Source organism: Hyla sarda, unplaced genomic scaffold (assembly GCF_029499605.1).
Source record: "Hyla sarda isolate aHylSar1 unplaced genomic scaffold, aHylSar1.hap1 scaffold_1194, whole genome shotgun sequence".
Taxonomy (NCBI): Eukaryota; Metazoa; Chordata; class Amphibia; order Anura; family Hylidae; genus Hyla; species Hyla sarda.
Window position 1 is genome coordinate 43,416 of NW_026607817.1, and position 23,085 is coordinate 66,500.

Consider the following 23,085-nt stretch of genomic DNA (forward strand, 5'->3'; position numbering starts at 1 on the left):
ATATAAAGTGTTCATATAATCCTGCATTTGTCACCGTCCATTTTTTTAGGTGCTGACCTTTGGCGCTAAACAAAAAAAAATAACGTAAATAATGGCGAAAGTGAAAAATGTTCCACCGTCTATCATCGCATCATCTACTTATTGTACCACTGATCCCCGGACCCTCAACGTACATGGGCCCGGGCTGCTGTATATACGTACAATAACATGATGACCAAGCCCTAAACCAGTGTTTCCCAAACAGATATTGCTAAACTACAACTCCCAGCATGCCTGGACAGCCGTTGGCTGTCCAGGCATGCTGGGAGTTGTAGTTTTGCAACAGCTGGAGGCACACTGGTTGGGAAACACTGCTCTTCGGCACATATCGAAGACATTTACATGGACCCGCAGCCTGATTCTCATACACGTGACCAGGACTCTGCGCCATTTTACCTTTTCAAAACTACCGTCCGACCCCTGACCCCATCCCAGGTTCAAGCTCCGCCCGTTGCAGCTTTTCTCGTCTAAATCCAATATCCGCGCGCGTTCCCACAGGAGTCACGAACCCTCAGCTATGACTCGGCTTTATGGATTTCGTTTTTTTCTTTTTTCAGGTAGTTTAAGGATAAATGGCGTCCATCTGGCGCACAACGGCGCGGCGGTACATATCACCTGGCAGCCGCCATATGTAAACATTCACGTAGGGAAGTTTAGAATGGAAATTACAACATTGGGCACATTTTTTTGTTTTTTATTTTCCCTTTATTGGAACAACATGTTGGCAGCCGAGCGGCCATGGAGAGAAATTCCGGAACGATCCGCCTGTCGTATTATCGTGTAATTGGCGGCATGCGGGATGAAATGCATCTGTATATGAGGGTGTTTCAGTAGTTTGAGGTTTTTTGGGGGGAAATAAAACTTGTGGAAATTAGAAATAAAAACGTGCCGCGGCCGCCAGCTGGGTGTAATGCGGTGTGCACAGACCCTATGAGGCTATAGGGCAGTGGCGTCCAAACTGTGGTACTCAAGGTATTGCAAAACTACAACTCCCAGCATGCCCGGACAGCCAACGGCTGTCCGGGCATGCTGGGAGTTGTAGTTTTGCAACACCTGGAGTTTTGCAGTTTGGAGACCGACATAGGGGAAATCCTAAAAAATACAGATTTAATACAAGAACAGTCTCTCCTCTATGTACTTATTGGGGGAAATAGTTGCCCAGTTGCCCATAGCAACCAATCAGATCGCTTCTTTCACTTTCAATTTTTCAAAAATGAAAGAAGCGATCTGATTGGTTGCTATGGGCAACTCAGCAACTTTTCCCTGGACAAGTTTTGATAAATCTTCCCCATTGTGCTTGCTCTGGAGTTACCATGGTAACAGCACCATCTCTGCATACACTTCCTGTCATGTGACCACCGCCTAGACATGGGCAGTCAGAGGGGAATGACTAATAGACATCTGTAATAACCATATAATGTTATGTGCTGCGGTAGATACACGCTGTGGTGGGTGACATTGTGTGTGGATACATTCTGTAGTGGGTTTGGGGTGGATACATCTTGTATGGTGAGTTAGATACTTCCTGTAGTTAGTGAGATTTGGGTAGATACGCTATGCAAGGGGGTGGTTTGGGACAGATACACTCAGCAGGTTGGATGGATTGGGGTAGATATACTCACAGGGGGTGGTTTGGGCAGATACACTCTATGGTTGGTGAGTTTGGGGTAGATCGGGGTAGATGCACTATGTAGAGGGTGAGCTTGGTGTAGAAATGCTTTGTAGATGGTGGGTTTAGTGTATATACACTCAGCAGGGGGTGGATTGGGATATTTACACTTTGTAGGAGGTGGTTTGTGGCAGATACACTCTTCAGGGGGTGGTTTGGGAAGATACAATCTGTAGTTGGTGAGTTTGGGGTAGATGCACTCTGCCGGGGGTGGATTGGGGTAGATGCACCATGTAGCGTGAGTTTGGTGTAGAAATAGACTTAAGATGGTGGGTTTAGTGTAGATACACTCAGCATGGGGTGGTTTGGGGGTACATACACTGTGCAGGGGGTGGATTGGGATATATATATATCCCAAACCACCCCATGCTGAGTGTATATATATATATATATCCCAATGGAAATCATATGTATCAACCCATGGAGGTCTGGATATGGAGTCACACTCAAAATCACAGTGAAAAACCCCACTACAGGCTGATCCAACTTTATGTAATGTCCTTAATACAAGTCCCAATGAGGCTCAGTAGTGTGTGTGGCCTCCACGTGCCCGTATGACCTCCCTACAATGCCTGGGCATGCCCCTGATGAGGTGGAGGATGGTCTCCTGAGGGATGTCCTCCCAGACCTGGACTAAAGCATCTGCCAACTCCTGGACAGTCTGTGGTGGATGGAGTGAGACGTCCCAGATGTGCTCAATCGGATTCAGGGGAACGGGCGGCCAGTCCATAGCATCAATGCCTTCCTCTTGTAGGAACTGCTGACACACTCCAGCCACATGAGGTCTAGCATTGTCTTGTATTAGGAGGAACCCAGGGCCAACCGTACCAGCATATGGTCTCACAAGGGGTCTGAGGATCTCATCCTGGTAGCTAATGGCAGTCAGGCTACCTCTGGCAAGCACATGGAGGGCTGTGCGGCCCCCAAAGAAATGCCACCCCACACCAATACTGACCCACCGCCAAACCGGTCATGCTGGAGGATGTCGCAGGCAGCAGAACGTTCTCTACGGCGTCTCCAGACTCTGTCATGTCTGTCACATGTGCTTTGTGTGAACCTGCTTTCATCTGTGAAGAGCACTGGGTGCCAGTGGCGAATTTGCCAATCTTGGTGTTCTCTGGCTAATGCCAAACACCCTGCACAGTGTTGGGCTGTAAGCACAACCCCCACCTGTGGACATCGGGCTCTCATACCACCCTCATGGAGTCTGTTTCTGGGTTTCTGACCGATTGAGTGGACACATGCACATTTGTGGCTTGCTGGAGGTCATTTTGCAGGGCTCTGGCAGTGCTCCTCCTGCTCCTCCTTGCACAAAGGTGGAGGTAGCGGTCCTGCTGCTGGGTTGTTGCCCTCCTACGGCCTCCTCCACGTCTCCTGATGTACTGGCCTGTCTCCTGGTAGCACCTCCATGCTCTGGACACTACACTGACAGACACAGCAAACCTTCTTGCCACAGCTCGCATTGATGTGCCATCCTGGATGAGCTGCACTACCTGAGCCACTTGTGTGGGTTGTAGACTCCGTCTCATGCTACCACTAGAGTGAAAGCACTGCCAGCATTCAAAAGTGACCAAAACATCAGCCAGAAAGCATAGGAACCGAGAAGTGGTCTGTAGTCACCACCTGCAGAACCATCCTTTATTGGGGGTGTCTTGCTAATTGCCTATAATTTCCACCTGTTGTCTGTTCCATGTGAAATTGATTGTCAATCAGTGTTCTTCCTGAGTGGACAGTGGGAACTCACACAAGTGTCAGTGACTTGGAGTTACATTGTGTTGTTTAAGTGTGACTTGAGCCCTGGGTGTATATATATATATATATATATATATATATATTCTTCCAAGGGTGGTTTGGTGCAGATACACTCTGTACATGGTGAGATTGGGTTAGATACAACCTGTAATGGGTATGTTAGGGATAGCCACACCTACAGTGGGTGTATTTGGGATAGGTATTCCCAGCAGTTGCTGAATGTGGGGTAGATATAACCTGCAGTGGGTGGGTTTGATGTGGATACACCCTGCATTGTGGATATACCCCGTAGTGAGCTTGGGGTAGATACACCTTGTAATATGGGGTAGATAGTTCATGTAGTGAGTGAGACTTGGGTAGATACGTCCTATTGGTGGCCCCTTTGGGGTAGATGAACCCGGCTGTGGGTGAGTTTGTGGATAGATGTGCCCAGTAGAAGTGCGATTGTTCCTTAAGGAACATACAATATGAAGGAAACAGTGGTCCCCAAACTGTGGATCTCCAGATGTTGCAAAACTACAACTCCCAGCATGCCCGGACAGCCAACGGCTGTCCGGGCATGCTGGGAGTTGTAATTCTTCAATATCAGGCTGTCCACAATTTGAAGACCACTCCCTTATATTTTAAATTTTTATTCCTTGAAGTATATGAACCTCAGGGGTGGGGCCACAGGGAAGGCTCTGACCAATCACATTCAGCGCAGCATTTGAGCTCATATAATCCTCCAATTAGATTCTGGGGGAGCAAGTCATGAATATTTATTCCTCAATATTTATTAGGTACAAATTTTGGCTGGAGTGGCGAATATTCAGAAGAATCCGGCGTATTGAAACAAAACAGGAGAAGCAAAAGAAAAAATATATATACATATACAGTCATGGCCGTAAATGTTGGCACCCCTGAAATTTATCTAGAAAATGTATTTCTGTAAAAGTATTTCTCACAGGAAAGGATTGCAGTAACACATGTTTTGCTATACACACGTTTATTCCCTTTGTGTGTATTGGAACTAAACCAAAAAAGGAGGAAAAAAAGCAAATTGGACATAATGTCACCAAACTCCAAAAATGGGCTGGACAAAATTATTGGCACCCATTCAATATTGTTGAAAAATAAGATTGTTTCAAGCATGTGATGTTCCTTTATACTCACCTGGGACAAGTAACAGGTGTGGGCAATATAAAAATCACACCTGAAAGCAGATAAAAAGGAGAGAAGTTCACTTAGTCTTTGCATTGTGTGTCTGTGTGTGCCACACTAAGCATGGACAACAGAAAGAGGAGAAGAGAACTGTCTGAGGACTTGAGAACCAAAATTGTGGAAAAATATCAACAATCTCCAGGTTACAAGTCCATCTCCAGAGATCTAGATTTGCCTTTGTCCACAGTGCGCAACATTATCAAGAAGTTTACAACCCATGGTACTGTAGCTAATCTCCCTGGGCGGGGACGGAAGAGAAAAATTTATGAAAGGTGTCAACGCAGAATAGTCCGGATGGTGGATAAGCAGCCCCAAACAAGTTCCAAATATATTCAAGCTGTTCTGCAGGCTCAGGGAGCATCAGTGTCAGTGCGAACTATCCGTCGACATTTAAATAAAATGAAACGCTATGGAGGAGACCCAGGAGGACCCCACTATGGAGGAGACCCAGGAGGACCCCACTATGGAGGAGACCCAGGAGGACCCCACTATGGAGGAGATCCAGGAGGACCCCACTATGGAGGAGACCCAGGAGGACCTCACTATGGAGGAGACCCAGGAGGACCCCACTATGGAGGAGACCCAGGAGGACCCCACTATGGAGGAGACCCAGGAGGACCCCACTATGCAGGAGACCCAGGAGGACCCCACTGCTGACACAGACATAAAAAAGCAAGACTACATTTTACCAAAATTAACTTGAGTAACCAAAATCCCTCTGGGAAAACGTCTTGTGGACAGATGAGACAAGATAGAGCATTTTGGTAAAGCAAATCATTCTACTGTTTACCGAAAACAGAATGAGGCCTACAAAGAAAAGAGCACAGTACCTACAGTGACATATGGTGGAGGTCAGTGATGTTTTGGGTTGTTTTGCTGCCTCTGGCACTGGGGGCCTTGAATGTGTACAAGACATCATGAAATCTGAGGATTACCAATGGATTTTGGGTCGCACTGTACAGCCCAGTGTCAGAAAGCTGGGTTTGTGTCCGAGATCTTGGGTCTTCCAGCAGGACAATGACCCCAAACATACGTCAAAAAGCCCCAGAAATGGATGACAACAAAGCGCTGGAGAGTTCTGAAGTGTCAGCAATGAGTCCAGATCTAAATCCCATTGATCACCTGTGGAGAGATCTTATAATTACTGTTGGGAAAAGGCGCCGTCCAATAAGAGACCTGGAGCAGTTTGTAAAGGAAGAGTCCAACATTCCGGCTGAGAGGTGTAAGAAGCTTATTGATGGTTATAGGAAGACACTGATTTCAGTTATTTTTTCCAAAGGGTGTGCAACCAAATATTAAGTTAAGGGGCCAATAATTTTGTCCAGCCCATTTTTGGAGTTTGGGGACATTATGTCCAATTTGCTTTTTTTCCTCCTTTTTTGGTTTAGTTCCAATACACACAAAGGGAATAAACATGTGTATAGCAAAACATGTGTTACTGCAATCCTTTTCTGAGAGAAATACTTCATTTTATTGAAAAATTTCAGGGGTGCCAACATTTACGGCCATGACTGTATATATATGTCTATAAAATACATAATAGAAATGTCCGTCCTCCATGTGCAGGGATCGGGGGGACCCGCCCTGCGTTACTGACTTGTGCGTAGCACCTTCCTGCCGCTTTGTATCCTTTCCATGACATCATGTCTACACTGAATCGGTGAAGTTTCCGGATTTCTCCTCTAGTATCGTCCAAGTGACACCCATTATCCGACATTAAATAATTATCTACATTCCCATCATCCCCGGCGTCCCATTACAGACAATGGTTGACAGATGACGGCGTCCAGCGGGAGGCTCCGGGCCGCACATCTCGGAATGAGCTGGGACAAATGTCAGTCATCTTTAAGTTCCCGGTGATGAGATGTGACGGGACGGAGAAGTTGTAGCCATAGAAGCCGTAGGGCTGCTGGAAGCTCAGGGTTTCCCGAGCGAGAGCGGACGAGGGGAAAATGTTCCCAGATGTAGGAATCCCATACAGCACCTGGCCTGAGGCGGCCGCTCCTGGGACACTGCGACCCTTTAGAGCTTCCAGTCTGTTGTGTCTGGAGATTCCAAATGAAGACAAGAACGGGACATCGACCATGAGAGGAGAAAGTATGTGCCCCCCTGGAGTGCCATGTTTATCCAGAAGGGAATGTGGTCTCAGGAGGTCACCGGGGCAGATCTTGTAACAGAACGGGGAGGTCAGGTTGTGCAGATAGGACTCAGAGCAATGAAAACTTCCAGAAGGCAGGTGAAACGTAGGAGGAGAACAAGATGGAGACAACAGGGGGGACGGAGCGCCCCCGCTGGATGTGAGGGGAGAAGAACCAGAGCTTCCTCCTGTATGTGAGAAAATACGCAACAGAATAATCATCATTAATAATCATCATCAATAATCATCTTTATTATCAGTCATCATCATTATTATTAATCGTTATAAATCAACATCATCAATAGTTATTATTATCCATTATACTCATCATCAATAATCAATATTTATCATCATTATTGCCATCATTAATAATGATCTTCATTATCAGTTATCATTAATACTAATCGTTATTAGTCAACATCATCAATAGTCATTATTATCCATTATAATCATCATCATTAATATCATCAATAATCATCATCAATATTCAGTATCATTCATCATTATCAGAATAATAATCATTGTCAATCAACATCATCAATAGTCATTATTATCCATTATAATCATCATCATTAATATCATCATAGTCAATAATAGTAATCAATCAACATCATCAACAGTAATTATTATCCATTATAACCATCTTCATCATCATCATCATCATCAATAATCATCATCAATATTCAGTATCATTCATCATTATCAGAATAATAATCATTGTCAATCAACATCATCAATAGTCATTATTATCCATTATAATCATCATCATCATCACCGTGCTCATCAATAATCATCATCAATATTAATCTTCAGTATCATTCATCATTATCAGTATAATAATCATTGTCAATCAACATCATGAATAGTCATTATTATCCATTAGAATCATAATTGATCATCATTATCATCAATCATCATCAAGTAGCATTATTAATAGTCATCATTAAAATCATCATCAATAGTTAATGTCATCATCAATTAATATATATTATTATCATCATCAAAAATCATAATGATCGTCAATAACAATCTCATCATCAATCATTATCAATATAGGCATCAATGAATAACATCATCATGTGAATAATATTTATCATTCATAATCGTCAACATCAATACGATCGTTACTGTTGTCACCAATAATCATCAATATTATCATCATCACTAATCTTATTTATAACCCATCATACAGCTGAGAGCAGGACTAGCTGTGTACAATGTATCAGTCTGGAGTCCGGGGTGTTTAGCTCACAGAGCATTGTCCAGATTGGATACAATTGTATATACTTCTCAGCTGAGAGCAGGACTAGCTATATACAATGTATCAGTCTGGAGTCCAGGCTATATAGCTCACAGAGCATTGTCTAGACTGGATACAATTGTATATACTTCACAGCTGAGAGCAGGACGAGCTATGTACAATGTATCAGTCTGGAGTCCAGGATGTTTAGCTCACAGAGCATTGTCTAGACTGGATACAATTGTATATACTTCTCAGCTGAGAGCAGGACTAGCTATGTACAATGTATCAGTCTGGGGTCCAGGGTGTTTAGCTCACAGAGCATTGTCTAGACTGAATACAATTGTATCACTTCTCAGCTGAGAGCAGGACGAGCTATGTACAATGTATCAGTCTGGAGTCCAGGGTGTTTAGCTCACAGAGCATTGTCTAGACTGGATACAATTGTATCACTTCTCAGCTGAGAGCAGGACGAGCTATGTACAATGTATCAGTCTGGAGTCCAGGATGTTTAGCCCACAGAGCATTGTCTAGACTGGATACAATTGTATCACTTCTCAGCTGAGAGCAGGACGAGCTATGTACAATGTATCAGTCTGGGGTCCAGGATGTTTAGCTCACAGAGCATTGTCTAGACTGGATACAATTGTATCACTTCTCAGCTGAGAACAGGACTAGCTATGTACAATGTATCAGTCTGGAGTCCAGGATGTTTAGCTCACAGAGCATTGTCTAGACTGGGTACAATTGTATCACTTCTCAGCTGAGAACAGGACGAGCTATGTACAATGTATCAGTCTGGAGTCCAGGATGTTTAGCTCACAGAGCATTGTCTAGCCTGGATACAACTGTATATATTCAGCTGAGAGCAGGACTAGCTATGTACAATGTATCAGTCTGGAGTTCAGGATGTTTCGCTCACAGAGCATTGTCTAGACTGGATACAATAGTATATACTCAGCTGAGAGCAGGACAAGCTATGTACAATGTATCTGTCTGGAGTCCGGGGTGTTTAGCTTACAGAGCATTGTCTAGCCTGGATACAATTCTATCACTTCTCAGCTGAGAACAGGACTAGTTATGTACCATGTATCAGTCTGGAGTCCAGGATGTTTAGCTCACAGAGCATTGTCTATACTGGATACAACTGTATATATTCAGCTGAGAGCAGGACGAGCTATGTACAATGTATCAATCTGGAGTTCAGGATGTTTAGCTCACAGAGCATTGTCTAGACTGGATACAATTGTATCACTTCTCAGCTGAGAGCAGGACTAGCTATGTACAATGTATCAGTCTGGAGTCTAGGATGTTTAGCTCACAGAGCATTGTCTAGCCTGGATACAACTGTATATATTCAGCTGAGAGCAGGACTAGCTATGTACAATGTATCAGTCTGGAGTTCAGGATGTTTAGCTCACAGAGCATTGTCTAGACTGGATACAATAGTATATACTCAGCTGAGAGCAGGACAAGCTATGTACAATGTATCTGTCTGGAGTCCGGGGTGTTTAGCTTACAGAGCATTGTCTAGACTGGATACAATTGTATATACTTCTCAGCTGAGAGCAGGACTAGCTATGTACAATGTATCAGTCTGGGGTCCAGGATGTTTAGCTCACAGAGCATTGTCTAGACTGGATACAATTGTATCACTTCTCAGCTGAGAGCAGGACGAGCTATGTACAATGTATCTGTCTGGAGTCCGGGGTGTTTAGCTTACAGAGCATTGTCTAGCCTGGATACAATTCTATCACTTCTCAGCTGAGAGCAGGACGAGCTATGTACAATGTATCTGTCTGGAGTCCGGGGTGTTTAGCTTACAGAGCATTGTCTAGACTGGATACAATTGTATCACTTCTCAGCTGAGAACAGGACTAGTTATGTACCATGTATCAGTCTGGAGTCCAGGATGTTTAGCTCACAGAGCATTGTCTATACTGGATACAACTGTATATATTCAGCTGAGAGCAGGACGAGCTATGTACAATGTATCAATCTGGAGTTCAGGATGTTTAGCTCACAGAGCATTGTCTAGACTGGATACAATTGTATCACTTCTCAGCTGAGAGCAGGACTAGCTATGTACAATGTATCAGTCTGGAGTCTAGGATGTTTAGCTCACAGAGCATTGTCTAGCCTGGATACAACTGTATATATTCAGCTGAGAGCAGGACTAGCTATGTACAATGTATCAGTCTGGAGTTCAGGATGTTTAGCTCACAGAGCATTGTCTAGACTGGATACAATAGTATATACTCAGCTGAGAGCAGGACAAGCTATGTACAATGTATCTGTCTGGAGTCCGGGGTGTTTAGCTTACAGAGCATTGTCTAGACTGGATACAATTGTATATACTTCTCAGCTGAGAGCAGGACTAGCTATGTACAATGTATCAGTCTGGGGTCCAGGATGTTTAGCTCACAGAGCATTGTCTAGACTGGATACAATTGTATCACTTCTCAGCTGAGAGCAGGACGAGCTATGTACAATGTATCAGTCTGGGGTCTGGGGTGTTTAACTCACAGAGCACCACAAAATCTACACCAGCTACTAGGAGGTGTCACCCAGCTTTTCGAAGACATGCCGAATAACCAGGACTCTACCCATAGACTGCAGAACGTTACCTGCACAGGAGATGTCTGACCAATAGCAGATTCAACATACCTCCAAACCCTGACACCTTATAATCCCCCCAGTGACCACCACAAGTGACCCCGGGGTAACTGCAAAGCCCCTTACCAGGTGTATCTGCCCCAAATGCCTTGTAGTCTAAGGAAAGAGAAGATCTCCAGGGATAGTTCTCAAGAAGACCATCCAGCACACTCCTGAAAGACAAGAGTCACATGATCAAGGCCCTGCAAGACTTCTGACCGATGGAGGCAATAGGAGGCAGTATTATAGTAGATATATTCTTGTATATAGGAGCAGTATTATAGTAGATATATTCTTGTATATAGGGGCACTATTATAGTAGTTATATTCTTGTATATAGGAGCAGTATTATAGTAGATATATTCTTGTATATAGGAGCAGTATTATAGTAGATATATTCTTGTATATAGGAGCAGTATTATAGTAGTTATATTCTTGTATATAGGAGCAGTATTATAGTAGTTATATTCTTGTATATAGGAGCAGTATTATAGTAGTTATATTCTTGTATATAGGAGGCAGTATTATAGTAGTAATATTCTTGTATATAGGAGCAGTATTATAGTAGTTATATTCTTGTATATAGGAGCAGTATTATAGGAGTTATATTCTTGTATATAGGAGGCAGTATTATAGTAGTTATATTCTTGTATATAGGGACAGTATTATAGTAGTTATATTCTTGTATATAGGAGCAGTATTATAGTAGTTATATTCTTGTATATAGGAGGCAGTATTATAGTAGTTATATTCTTGTATATAGGGGCAGTATTATAGTAGTTATATTCTTGTATATAGGGGCAGTATTATAGTAGATATATTCTTGTATATAGGAGCAGTATTATAGTAGTTATATTCTTGTATATAGGAGCAGTATTATAGTAGTAATATTCCTGTATATAGGAGCAGTATTATAGTAGTTATATTATTGTATATAGGAGCAGTATTATAGTAGTTATATTCTTGTATATAGGAGCAGTATTATAGTAGTTATATTCTTGTATATAGGAGCAGTATTATAGTAGTTATATTCTTGTATATAGGAGCAGTATTAAAGTAGTTATATTCTTGTATATAGGAGCAGTATTATAGTAGTTATATTCTTGTATATAGGAGGCAGTATTATAGTAGTTATATTCTTGTATATAGGAGCAGTAATATAGTAGTTATATTGTTGTATATAGGAGCAGTATTATAGTAGTTATATTCTTGTAAATTGGAGCAGTATTATAGTAGTTATATTCTTGTATATAGGAGCAGTATTATAGTAGCTATATTCTTGTATTTAGGAGCAGTATTATAGAAGTTATATTCTTGTGTATATGAGCAGTATTATAGTAGTTATATTCTTGTATATAGGAGCAGTATTATAGTAGCTATATTCTTGTATTTAGGAGCAGTATTATAGTAGTTATATTCTTGTATACAGGAGCAGTATTATAGTAGTTATATTGTTGTATATAGGAGCAGTATTATAGTAGTTATATTCTTGTATATAGGAGCAGTATTATAGTAGTTATATTGTTGTATATAGGAGCAGTATTATAGTAGTTATATTCTTGTATATAGGAGGCAGTATTATAGTAGTTATATTCTTGTATATAGGAGGCAGTATTATAGTAGTTATATTCTTGTATATAGGAACAATATTATAGTAGTTATATTCTTGTATATAGGAGCAGTATTATAGTAGTTATATTCTTGTATATAGGAGGCAGTATTATAGTAGTTATATTCTTGTATATAGGAGCAGTATTGTAGTAGTTATATTCTTGTATATAGGAGCAGTATTATAGTAGTTATATTCTTGTATATAGGAACAGTATTATAGTAGTTATATTCTTGTATATAGGAGGCAGTATTATAGTAGTTATATTCTTGTATATAGGAGCAGTATTATAGTAGATATATTCTTGTATATAGGAGCAGTATTATAGTAGATATATTCTTGTATATAGGGGCAGTATTATAGTAGTTATATTCTTGTATATTGGAGCAGTATTATAGTATTTATATTCTTGTATATAGGAGCAGTATTATAGTAGTTATATTCTTGTATATATGAGCAGTATTATAGTAGATATATTCTTGTATATAGGGGCAGTATTATAGTAGTTATATTCTTGTATATAGGAGCAGTATTATAGTAGTTATATTCTTGTATATAGGAGCAGTATTATAGTAGTTATATTCTTGTATATAGGAGCAGTATTATAGTAGTTATATTCTTGTATTTAGGAGCAGTATTATAGTAGTTATATTCTTGTATATAGGAGCAGTATTATAGTAGTTATATTCTTGTATATAGGAGGCAGTATTATAGTAGTTATATTCTTGTATATAGGAGCAGTATTATAGTAGTTATATTCTTGTATTTAGGAGCAGTATTATAGTAGTTATATTCTTGTATATAGGAGCAGTATTATAGTAGGTATATTCTTGTATATAGGAGCAGTATTATAGTAGTTATATTCTTGTATATAGGAGCAGTATTATAGTAGTTATATTCTTGTATATAGGAGGCAGTATTATAGTAGTTATATTCTTGTATATAGGAGCAGTATTATAGTAGTTATATTCTTGTATATAGGAGGCAGTATTATAGTAAATATATTATTGCACATAGAGAGCAGTATTATATTAAAGTAGTTTTTACCTGTTTCTTCCTGGATCCCTGAAGCCTTTTGCAAAGGGATTTCTGTCAATCTTCAGCTTTGTTATCTATGGAGAAAATATAACACTTTAGATCCTGATATTCTAGTGATGTGTACAGGCTGTATGGTTGCGGTATATGTGTATATGTGTACAGGCCATGTAGAGTGTCAACTGCCTCACTCACTTTTGGCTTACTTATTGTTTTTTTAGGTATTTGGGCTCATTTTCTTGCAAGTCTTGTCTTACTATTGTTTTATATGCCAGGCATTCTGGGAATTATAGCCCTTTACAACTTTGCCCTTTACCCTCCACTTCACATATGACACACAGGCTCATACCTGCTGGTTCTGTTACGCCATCATACCTGCTGGTTCTGTTACGCCATCATACCTGCTGGTTCTGGTACGCCGTCACTGTGGTGAACTCTGTTTCCTTGAATGAAAATGTCTTCACCCCCTCTGCTGGCAGCGACTGAATCTGAGACAGATCAAAGCGGGAGTCCTGGACTATGACGTGGATGCGGGGCTTGTACTTATGCATTGACTGCAGGATGATCTACGAACATAATACAATAACTGCAGCATAACAACACTAAGTCTATTGGCTCTGAATGATCACATGACCTCAGTGCAACAATGTGACAATCATGTGACCATAGTATATATCCTTCCTCCACCCCATAGATCATGTTATCATACTATAAAGTCCTCCTCCACCCCACAAATTACCTGACCACAGTATATAGCCCTCCACCACCCCACAGATCATGTGACCACAGCATATAGCCCTCCACTACCCAACAGATCACCTGACCACAGTATATAGCCCTCCACTACCCAACAGATCATGTGACCACAGTATATAGCACTCCACCACCCCACAGATCATGTGACCATAGTATATAGCCCTCCACCACCCCACAGATCACCTGACCACAGTATATAGCCCTCCACTACCCAACAGATCATGTGACCACAGTATATAGCCCTCCACTACCCAACAGATCATGTGACCATAGTATATAGCCCTCCTCCACCCCACATATCACATGACCATAGTATATAGCCCTCCACTACCCAACTGATCATGTGACCACACTATACAGCCCTCCTCCACCCCACAGATCATGTGACCACAGTATATAGCCCTCCACTACCCAACTGATCATGTGACCACAGTATATAGCCCTCCACCACCCCACAGATCACATGACCATAGTATATAGCCCTCCTCCACCCCACAGATCATGTGACCATAGTATATAGCCCTCCACCACCCCACAGATCACATGACCATAGTATATAGCCCTCCTCCATCCCACAGATCATGTGACCATAGTATACAGCCCTCCACCATCCCACAGATCATGTGACCATAGTATATAGCCCTCCTCCATCCCACAGATCATGTGACCATAGTATATAGCCCTCCACCACCCCACAGATCATGTGACCATAGTATACAGCCCTCCACTACCCCACAGATCATGTGACCACAATATATAGCCCACCACCACGCCACAGATCATGTGACCATAGTATATAGCCCTCCACCACCCCACAGATCATGTGACCATAGTATATAGCCCTCCACCACCCCACAGATCATGTGACCATAGTATATAGCCCTCCACCACCCCACAGATCATGTGACCACAGTATATAGCCCTCCACCACCCCACAGATCATGTGACCATAGTATATAGCCCTCCTCCATCCCACAGATCATGTGACCATAGTAAATAAACCCCCTCTGCCCCACAGATTATGTGAGCATAGTATATAGCCCTCCACCACCCCACAAATCACATGACCATAGTATATAGCTTTCCTCCACCCCACAGATCATGTGACCATAGTATACAGCCCTCTTCCATTCCACAGATCATGTGACCATAGTATACAGCCCTCCTCCATCCCACAGATCATGTGACCATAGTATATAGCTTTCCTCCACCCCACAGATCATGTGACCATAGTATATAGCCCTCCACCACCCCACAGATCATGTGACCATAGTATATAGCCCTCCACCACCCCACAGATCATGTGACCATAGTATATAGCCCTCCACCACCCCACAGATCATGTGACCATAGTATATAGCCCTCCTCCATCCCACAGATCATGTGACCATAGTATACAGCCCTCCACCACCCCACAGATCATGTGACCATAGTATATAGCCCTCCACCACCCCACATATCATGTGACCATAGTATATAGCCCTCCTCCATCCCACAGATCATGTGACCATAGTATATAGCCCTCCTCCACCCCACAGATCATGTGACCATAGTATACAGCCCTCCTCCATCCCACAGATCATGTGACCACAGTATATAGCCCTCCTCCATCCCAAAGATCATGTGACCATAGTATACAGCCCTCCTCCATCCCACAGATCATGTGACCATAGTATATAGCCCTCCACCACCTCACATATCATGTGACCATAGTATATAGCCCTCCACCACCCCACAGATCATGTGACCATAGTATATAGCCCTCCACCACCCCACAGATCATGTGACCATAGTATATAGCCCTCCACCACCCCACAGATCATGTGACCATAGTATACAGCCCTCCTCCATCCCACAGATCATGTGACCATAGTATATAGCCCTCCTCCATCCCAAAGATCATGTGACCATAGTATATAGCCCTCCTCCATCCCACAGATCATGTGACCATAGTATATAGCTTTCCTCCACCCCACAGATCATGTGACCATAGTATACAGCCCTCCTCCATCCCACAGATCATGTGACCATAGTATACAGCCCTCCTCCATCCCACAGATCATGTGACCACAGTATATAGCCCTCCACCACCTCACAGATCATGTGACCATAGTATACAGCCCTCCTCCACCCCACAGATCATGTGACCATAGTATATAGCCCTCCACCACCCCACAGATCATGTGACCATAGTATACAGCCCTCCTCCACCCCACAGATCATGTGACCATAGTATATAGCCCTCCACCACCCCACAGATCATGTGACCATAGTATATAGCCCTCCTCCATCCCACAGATCATGTGACCATAGTATATAGCCCTCCTCCATCCCACAGATCATGTGACCATAGTATATAGCCCTCCTCCACCCCACAGATCATGTGACCACAATATATAGCCCACCACCACGCCACAGATCATGTGACCATAGTATATAGCCCTCCTCCATCCCACAGATCATGTGACCATAGTATACAGCCCTCCACCACCCCACAGATCATGTGACCATAGTATACAGCCCTCCTCCACCCCACAGATCATGTGACCATAGTATATAGCCCTCCACCACCCCACAGATCATGTGACCATAGTATATAGCCCTCCTCCACCCCACAGATCATGTGACCATAGTATATAGCCCTCCTCCACCCCACAGATCATGTGACCATAGTATATAGCCCTCCTCCATCCCACAGATCATGTGACCACAGTATATAGCCCTCCACTACCCCACAGATCATGTGACCACAGTATATAGCCCTCCACCACCCCACAGATCATGTGACCATAGTATATAGCCCTCCACTACCCCACAGATCATGTGACCATAGTATATAGCCCTCCTCCACCCCACAGATCATGTTACCGTACTATACAGACCCCCTCAATCCCACAGATCATGTGACCATAGTATATAGCCCTCCTCCACTACCCCACAGATCATGTGACCATAGTATATAGCCCTCCACCACCCCACAGATCATGTGACCATAGTATACAGCCCTCCTCCACCCCACAGATCATGTGACCATAGTATATAGCCCTCCACCACCCCACAGATCATGTGACCATAGTATATAGCCCTCCACCACCCCACAGATCATGTGACCATAGTATACAGCCCTCCACCACCCCACAGATCATGTGACCATAGTATATAGCCCTCCACCACCCCACAGATCATGTTACCACAGTATATAGCCCTCCTCCATCCCACAGATCATGTGACCATAGTATATAGCCCTCCTCCACCCCACAGATCATGTTACCGTACTATACAGACCCCCTCAATCCCACAGATCATGTGACCATAGTATATAGCCCTCCACTACCCCACAGATCATGTGACCATAGTATATAGCCCTCCACCACCCCACAGATCATGTGACCATAGTATATAGCCCTCCACCACCCCATAGATCATGTGACCATAGTATATAGCCCTCCTCCATCCCACAGATCATGTGACCACAGTATATAGCCCTCCACCACCCCACAGATCATGTGACCATAGTATACAGCCCTCCTCCACTACCCCACAGATCATGTGACCACAGTATATAGCCCTCCTCCACCCCACAGATCATGTTACCGTACTATACAGACCCCCTCAATCCCACAGATCATGTGACCATAGTATATAGCCCTCCTCCACCCCACAGATCATGTGACCATAGTATACAGCCCTCCTCCACCCCACAGATCATGTGACCATAGTATATAGCCCTCCTCCATCCCACAGATCATGTGACCATAGTATACAGCCCTCCACCACCCCACAGATCATGTGACCATAGTATACAGCCCTCCTCCATCCCACAGATCATGTGACCATAGTATATAGCCCTCCTCCACCCCACAGATCATGTGACCATAGTATATAGCCCTCCTCCACCCCACAGATCATGTGACCATAGTATATAGCCCTCCACCACCCCACAGATCATGTGACCATAGTATATAGCCCTCCACCACCCCACAGATCATGTGACCATAGTATATAGCCCTCCACCACCCCACAGATCATGTGACCATAGTATATAGCCCTCCACCACCCCACAGATCATGTGACCATAGTATATAGCCCTCCTCCATCCCACAGATCATGTGACCATAGTATATAGCCCTCCACCACCCCACAGATCATGTTACCACAGTATATAGCCCTCCTCCACCCCACAGATCATGTGACCACAGTATATAGCCCTCCACCACCCCACAGATCATGTGACCATAGTATACAGCCCTCCACCACCCCACATATCATGTGACCACAGTATATAGCCCTCCACCACCTCACATATCATGTGACCACAGTATATAGCCCTCCACCACCCCACAGATCATGTTACCGTACTATACAGACCCCCTCAATCCCACAGATCATGTGACCATAGTATATAGCCCTCCACCACCCCACAGATCATGTGACCACAGTATATAGCCCTCCACCACCTCACATATCATGTGACCATAGTATACAGCCCTCCTCCATCCCATAGATCATGTGACCATAGTATACAGCCCTCCTCCATCCCACAGATCATGTGACCATAGTATATAGCTTTCCTCCACCCCACATATCATGTGACCATAGTATATAGCCCTCCTCCACCCCACAGATCATGTGACCATAGTATACAGCCCTCCTCCACCCCACAGATCATGTGACCATAGTATACAGCCCTCCACCACCTCACATATCATGTGACCATAGTATATAGCCCTCCTCCATCCCACAGATCATGTTACCATAGTATATAGCCCTCCACCACCTCACATATCATGTGACCATAGTATACAGCCCTCCTCCACCCCACATATCATGTGACCATAGTATACAGCCCTCCACCACCTCACATATCATGTGACCATAGTATATAGCCCTCCTCCACCCCACAGATCATGTGACCATAGTATACAGCCCTCCACCACCTCACATATCATGTGACCATAGTATATAGCCCTCCTCCATCCCACAGATCATGTGACCATAGTATATAGCCCTCCACCACCTCACATATCATGTGACCATAGTATACAGCCCTCCACCACCCCACAGATCATGTGACCATAGTATACAGCCCTCCACCACCTCACATATCATGTGACCATAGTATATAGCCCTCCTCCATCCCACAGATCATGTGACCATAGTATATAGCCCTCCACCACCCCACAGATCATGTGACCATAGTATACAGCCCTCCACCACCTCACATATCATGTGACCATAGTATATAGCCCTCCTCCACCCCACAGATCATGTGACCATAGTATATAGCCCTCCACCACCCCACAGATCATGTTACCGTACTATACAGACCCCCTCAATCCCACAGATCATGTGACCATAGTATTTACCCCTTTCTGAACAACAGGATATTTGACTATAGTAATTGCCCCTAATACACAACACATCTTGGGGGAGATTTATCAAAACCTGTGTAAAGGAAAAGTGCTGCAGTTACCCATAGCAACCAATCAGATCGCTGCTTTCATTTTTAAAAAGGCCTCTGAAAAATTAAAGAAACCATCTGATTGGTTGCTATGGGCAACCCAGCAAATCATGTGACTAATTATCCAGCTGCTGGATGTTCTGTTGATGTTCTACAACTCAGTGGTCTCCAAACTGTTGTCCTCCAGCTGCTGAAAACTACAAATGGCTGCCTGGGTATGCTGAGAGCTGTAGTTGTGCAACAGCTGGAGGTCAACAGTATGGAGACCACTGTTCTAGATGTTCCCAGTAGGTGTCACCAGAGAGCAGGCTCTTTTCCCTCAGGAGAACGACTCTGCGTATCCGTACACCAGTTTGGCGCTTTCCTCGAGGAGAAACATTACCCCCTCAGTGTCAATGACATAGATCTAATAGAGATGTGAGGGTGCAGGACAGGGTCAGACTGGGCACCTAGTGACCCGGGTAATGTGCTGTGACCAATGACACATCTGTTCTGCCAAATGGAGGAATTTCAGGACTGTGGAACATACGGGCACAGAGGATGAACGAGCCCCCCACAACATCACCGGAGACCATCAAGAGACAACATATAGGATGTATATAGGGTCATACACTATGGTCCTCATTTACTTAGAAAATCGGGTTGTAAGTCTACGTTGCTTTTTTCCCCGACTGCTTTTTTCCCCGGTATTTATTATTATGTCGCATCCTGTTTGTCGCTCGTGGGTTTTGTTGGTTTTGGTTTCCAACTCCTCTGAGCTGTCGGGAAAAAATCCACAACAATTCAACAAATTCGGGTTGGAAACCTTTATAAATACGCGGGAAAGCTCAGAAATGTCGGGTAACGCCCCTTTTTCGGGTTTGGGAGAATCCACACCGGGTCTGTCGGGAAAAAATGTCGCATTGTGTCGCAGACTGGCGCAGGATGTCTGTAGCAGACAAAGATGCACCAAAAAAACCCGACAAAAGAAGTCGGGTTTAGAATAGTAAATGAGGGCCAATGTGTACAGCTCTGATTGATAGATAAATATGAGACAGATGGATAGATATGAGATAGATAGATAGATAGATATGAGATAGATAGATATGAGATAGATAGATAGATAGATATGAGATAGATAGATAGATATGAGATATAGATAGATAGATAGATATGAGATATAGATAGATATGAGATAGATAGATAGATAGATAGATATGAGATAGATAGATATGAGATAGATAGATATGAGATAGATAGATAGATATGAGATAGATAGATATGAGATAGATAGATATGAGATAGATAGATAGATAGATAGATATGAGATAGATAGATATGAGATAGATAGATATGAGATAGATATGAGATAGATAGATAGATATGAGATAGATATGAGATAGATATGAGATAGATATGAGATAGATATGAGATAGATAGATATGAGATAGATAGATATCAGATAGATAGATATGAGATAGACAGATAGATATGAGATAGATAGATAGATAGATAGATAGATATGAGATAGATAGATAGATAGATATAAGATAGATAGATATGAGATAGATAGATATGAGATAGATAGATAGATAGATATGGGATAGATATAGATAGATATGAGATAGATATGAGACAGATAGATAGATAGATATAAGATAGATAGATATAAGATAGATAGATATGAGATAGATAGATAGATAGATATGAGATAGATAGATATGAGATAGATAGATAGATATAAGATAGATAGATATGAGATAGATATGAGATAGATAGATATGAGATAGATAGATAGATATGAGATAGATATGAGATAGATAGATATGAGATAGATATGAGACAGATAGATAGATATGAGATAGATAGATATGAGATAGATATGAGATAGATAGATAGATCGGGGCTCCACACCTACATGTCCCTTGTCGTCCATCTCGTTGTTGGTGAGTTTGACGCGGTCGAAGCTGATGATCTGTCTCATCCAGGTCTCTCCGGAGCAGGGGGAGTCGGGGTGCACGTAGAGTCGGGGGGAGATACAGGAATGATCCGTGTTTCCGGCCACCATCCACTGGGAGCTGTGATAGACGTACCTGTAGACAGGAGGACAGGGCTGAGCTGACACCTCTGCACCCCTGGTTGTATATAATACAGGGTGCAGGGAATGCTGGGAGGATGAATTATGGGGTGCAGGAAATACACACAGGGGGCAGAGCGGAGCCTCCAGGTCAGCACATATATATATAGTCTAGATGCAGGATGCATATGTAGAGACTGAGGATAGGGCATCCACAAGTTCTTCACCTCACTCCGCATACCCAGAATCAGTGCATTATCTCAGGAATCAGTGCAGTGCATCATAAGAATCAGTGCAGAGCATTATCCCTGTAATCAGTGCAGAGCATTATCCTAGGAATCAGTGCAGAGCATTATCCCTGGAATCAGTGCAGTGCATTATGTCAGGAATCAGTGCAGAGCATTATCCCTGGAATCAGTGCAGTGCATCATAAGAATCAGTGCAGAGCATTATCCCTGGAATCAATGCAGTGCATTATGCCAGGAATCAGTGCAGAGCATTATCCCTGGAATCAGTGCAGTGCATCATAAGAATCAGTGCTGAGCATTATCCCTGGAATCAGTGCAGTGCATTATCTCAGGAATCAGTGCAGTGAATCATAAGAATCAGTGCTGAGCATTATCCCTGGAATCAGTGCAGTGCATTATCTCAGGAATCAGTGCAGTGCATCATAAGAATCAGTGCTGAGCATTATCCCTGGAATCAGTGCAGAGCATTATCCTAGGAATCAATGCAGTGCATTATCCCAGGAATCAGTGCAGTGCATTATCCCAGGAATCAGTGCAGAGCATTATCCCTGGAATCAGTGCAGAGCATTATCCTAGGAATCAGTGCAGAGCATTATCCCTGGAATCAGTGCAGAGCATTATCCTAGGAATCAGTGCAGTGCATTATGTCAGGAATCAGTGCAGTGCATTATCTCTGGAATCAGTGAAGTGCATTATCTCTGGAATCAGTGCAGTGCATTATCCCTGGAATCAGTGCAGTGCATTATCCCTGGAATCAGTGCAGTGCATTATCCCTGGAATCAGTGCAGTGCATTATCCCTGGAATCAGTGCAGTGCATTATCCCTGGAATCAGTGCAGTGCATTATCCCTGGAATCAGTGCAGTGCATTATGTCAGGAATCAGTGCAGTGCATTATCTCAGGAATCAGTGCAGTGCATTATCTCTGAAATCAGTGCAGTGCATTATCTCAGGAATCAGTGCAGTGCATTATGTCAGGTATCAGTGCAGTGCATTATCTTAAGAATAAGTGCATTTCATTATCCTAGGAATCAGTGCAGTGCATTATCTCTGGAATCAGTGCAGTGCATTATCTCTGGAATCAGTGCAGTGCATTATCCTAGGAATCAGTGCAGTGCATTATCTCTGGAATCAGTGCAGTGCATTATCCTAGGAATCAGTGCAGTGCATTATCTCAGGAATCAGTGCAGTGCATTATCTCAGGAATCAGTGCAGTGCATTATGTCAGGA

General features: G+C 43.1%; 1 protein-coding gene across 1 annotated transcript in view; it reads right to left on the reverse strand.

Annotated features, from left to right (window-relative positions):
- Positions 1 to 6,096: 6,096 nt before the first annotated feature.
- Positions 6,097 to 23,085, reverse strand: part of TBX22 (T-box transcription factor 22) — a 34,135-nt gene continuing 17,146 nt past the window's right edge. Inside the window, exons 4-8 of the mRNA XM_056551758.1 lie at positions 21,451 to 21,625; positions 13,738 to 13,902; positions 13,349 to 13,413; positions 10,780 to 10,865; positions 6,097 to 6,985 (exon numbers count right to left, since the gene is read on the reverse strand). Of these exons, the coding sequence (XP_056407733.1) occupies positions 6,417 to 6,985; positions 10,780 to 10,865; positions 13,349 to 13,413; positions 13,738 to 13,902; positions 21,451 to 21,625 (1,060 nt within the window). The 3' untranslated portion in view covers positions 6,097 to 6,416. The remainder of the gene's footprint in view (positions 6,986 to 10,779; positions 10,866 to 13,348; positions 13,414 to 13,737; positions 13,903 to 21,450; positions 21,626 to 23,085) is intronic.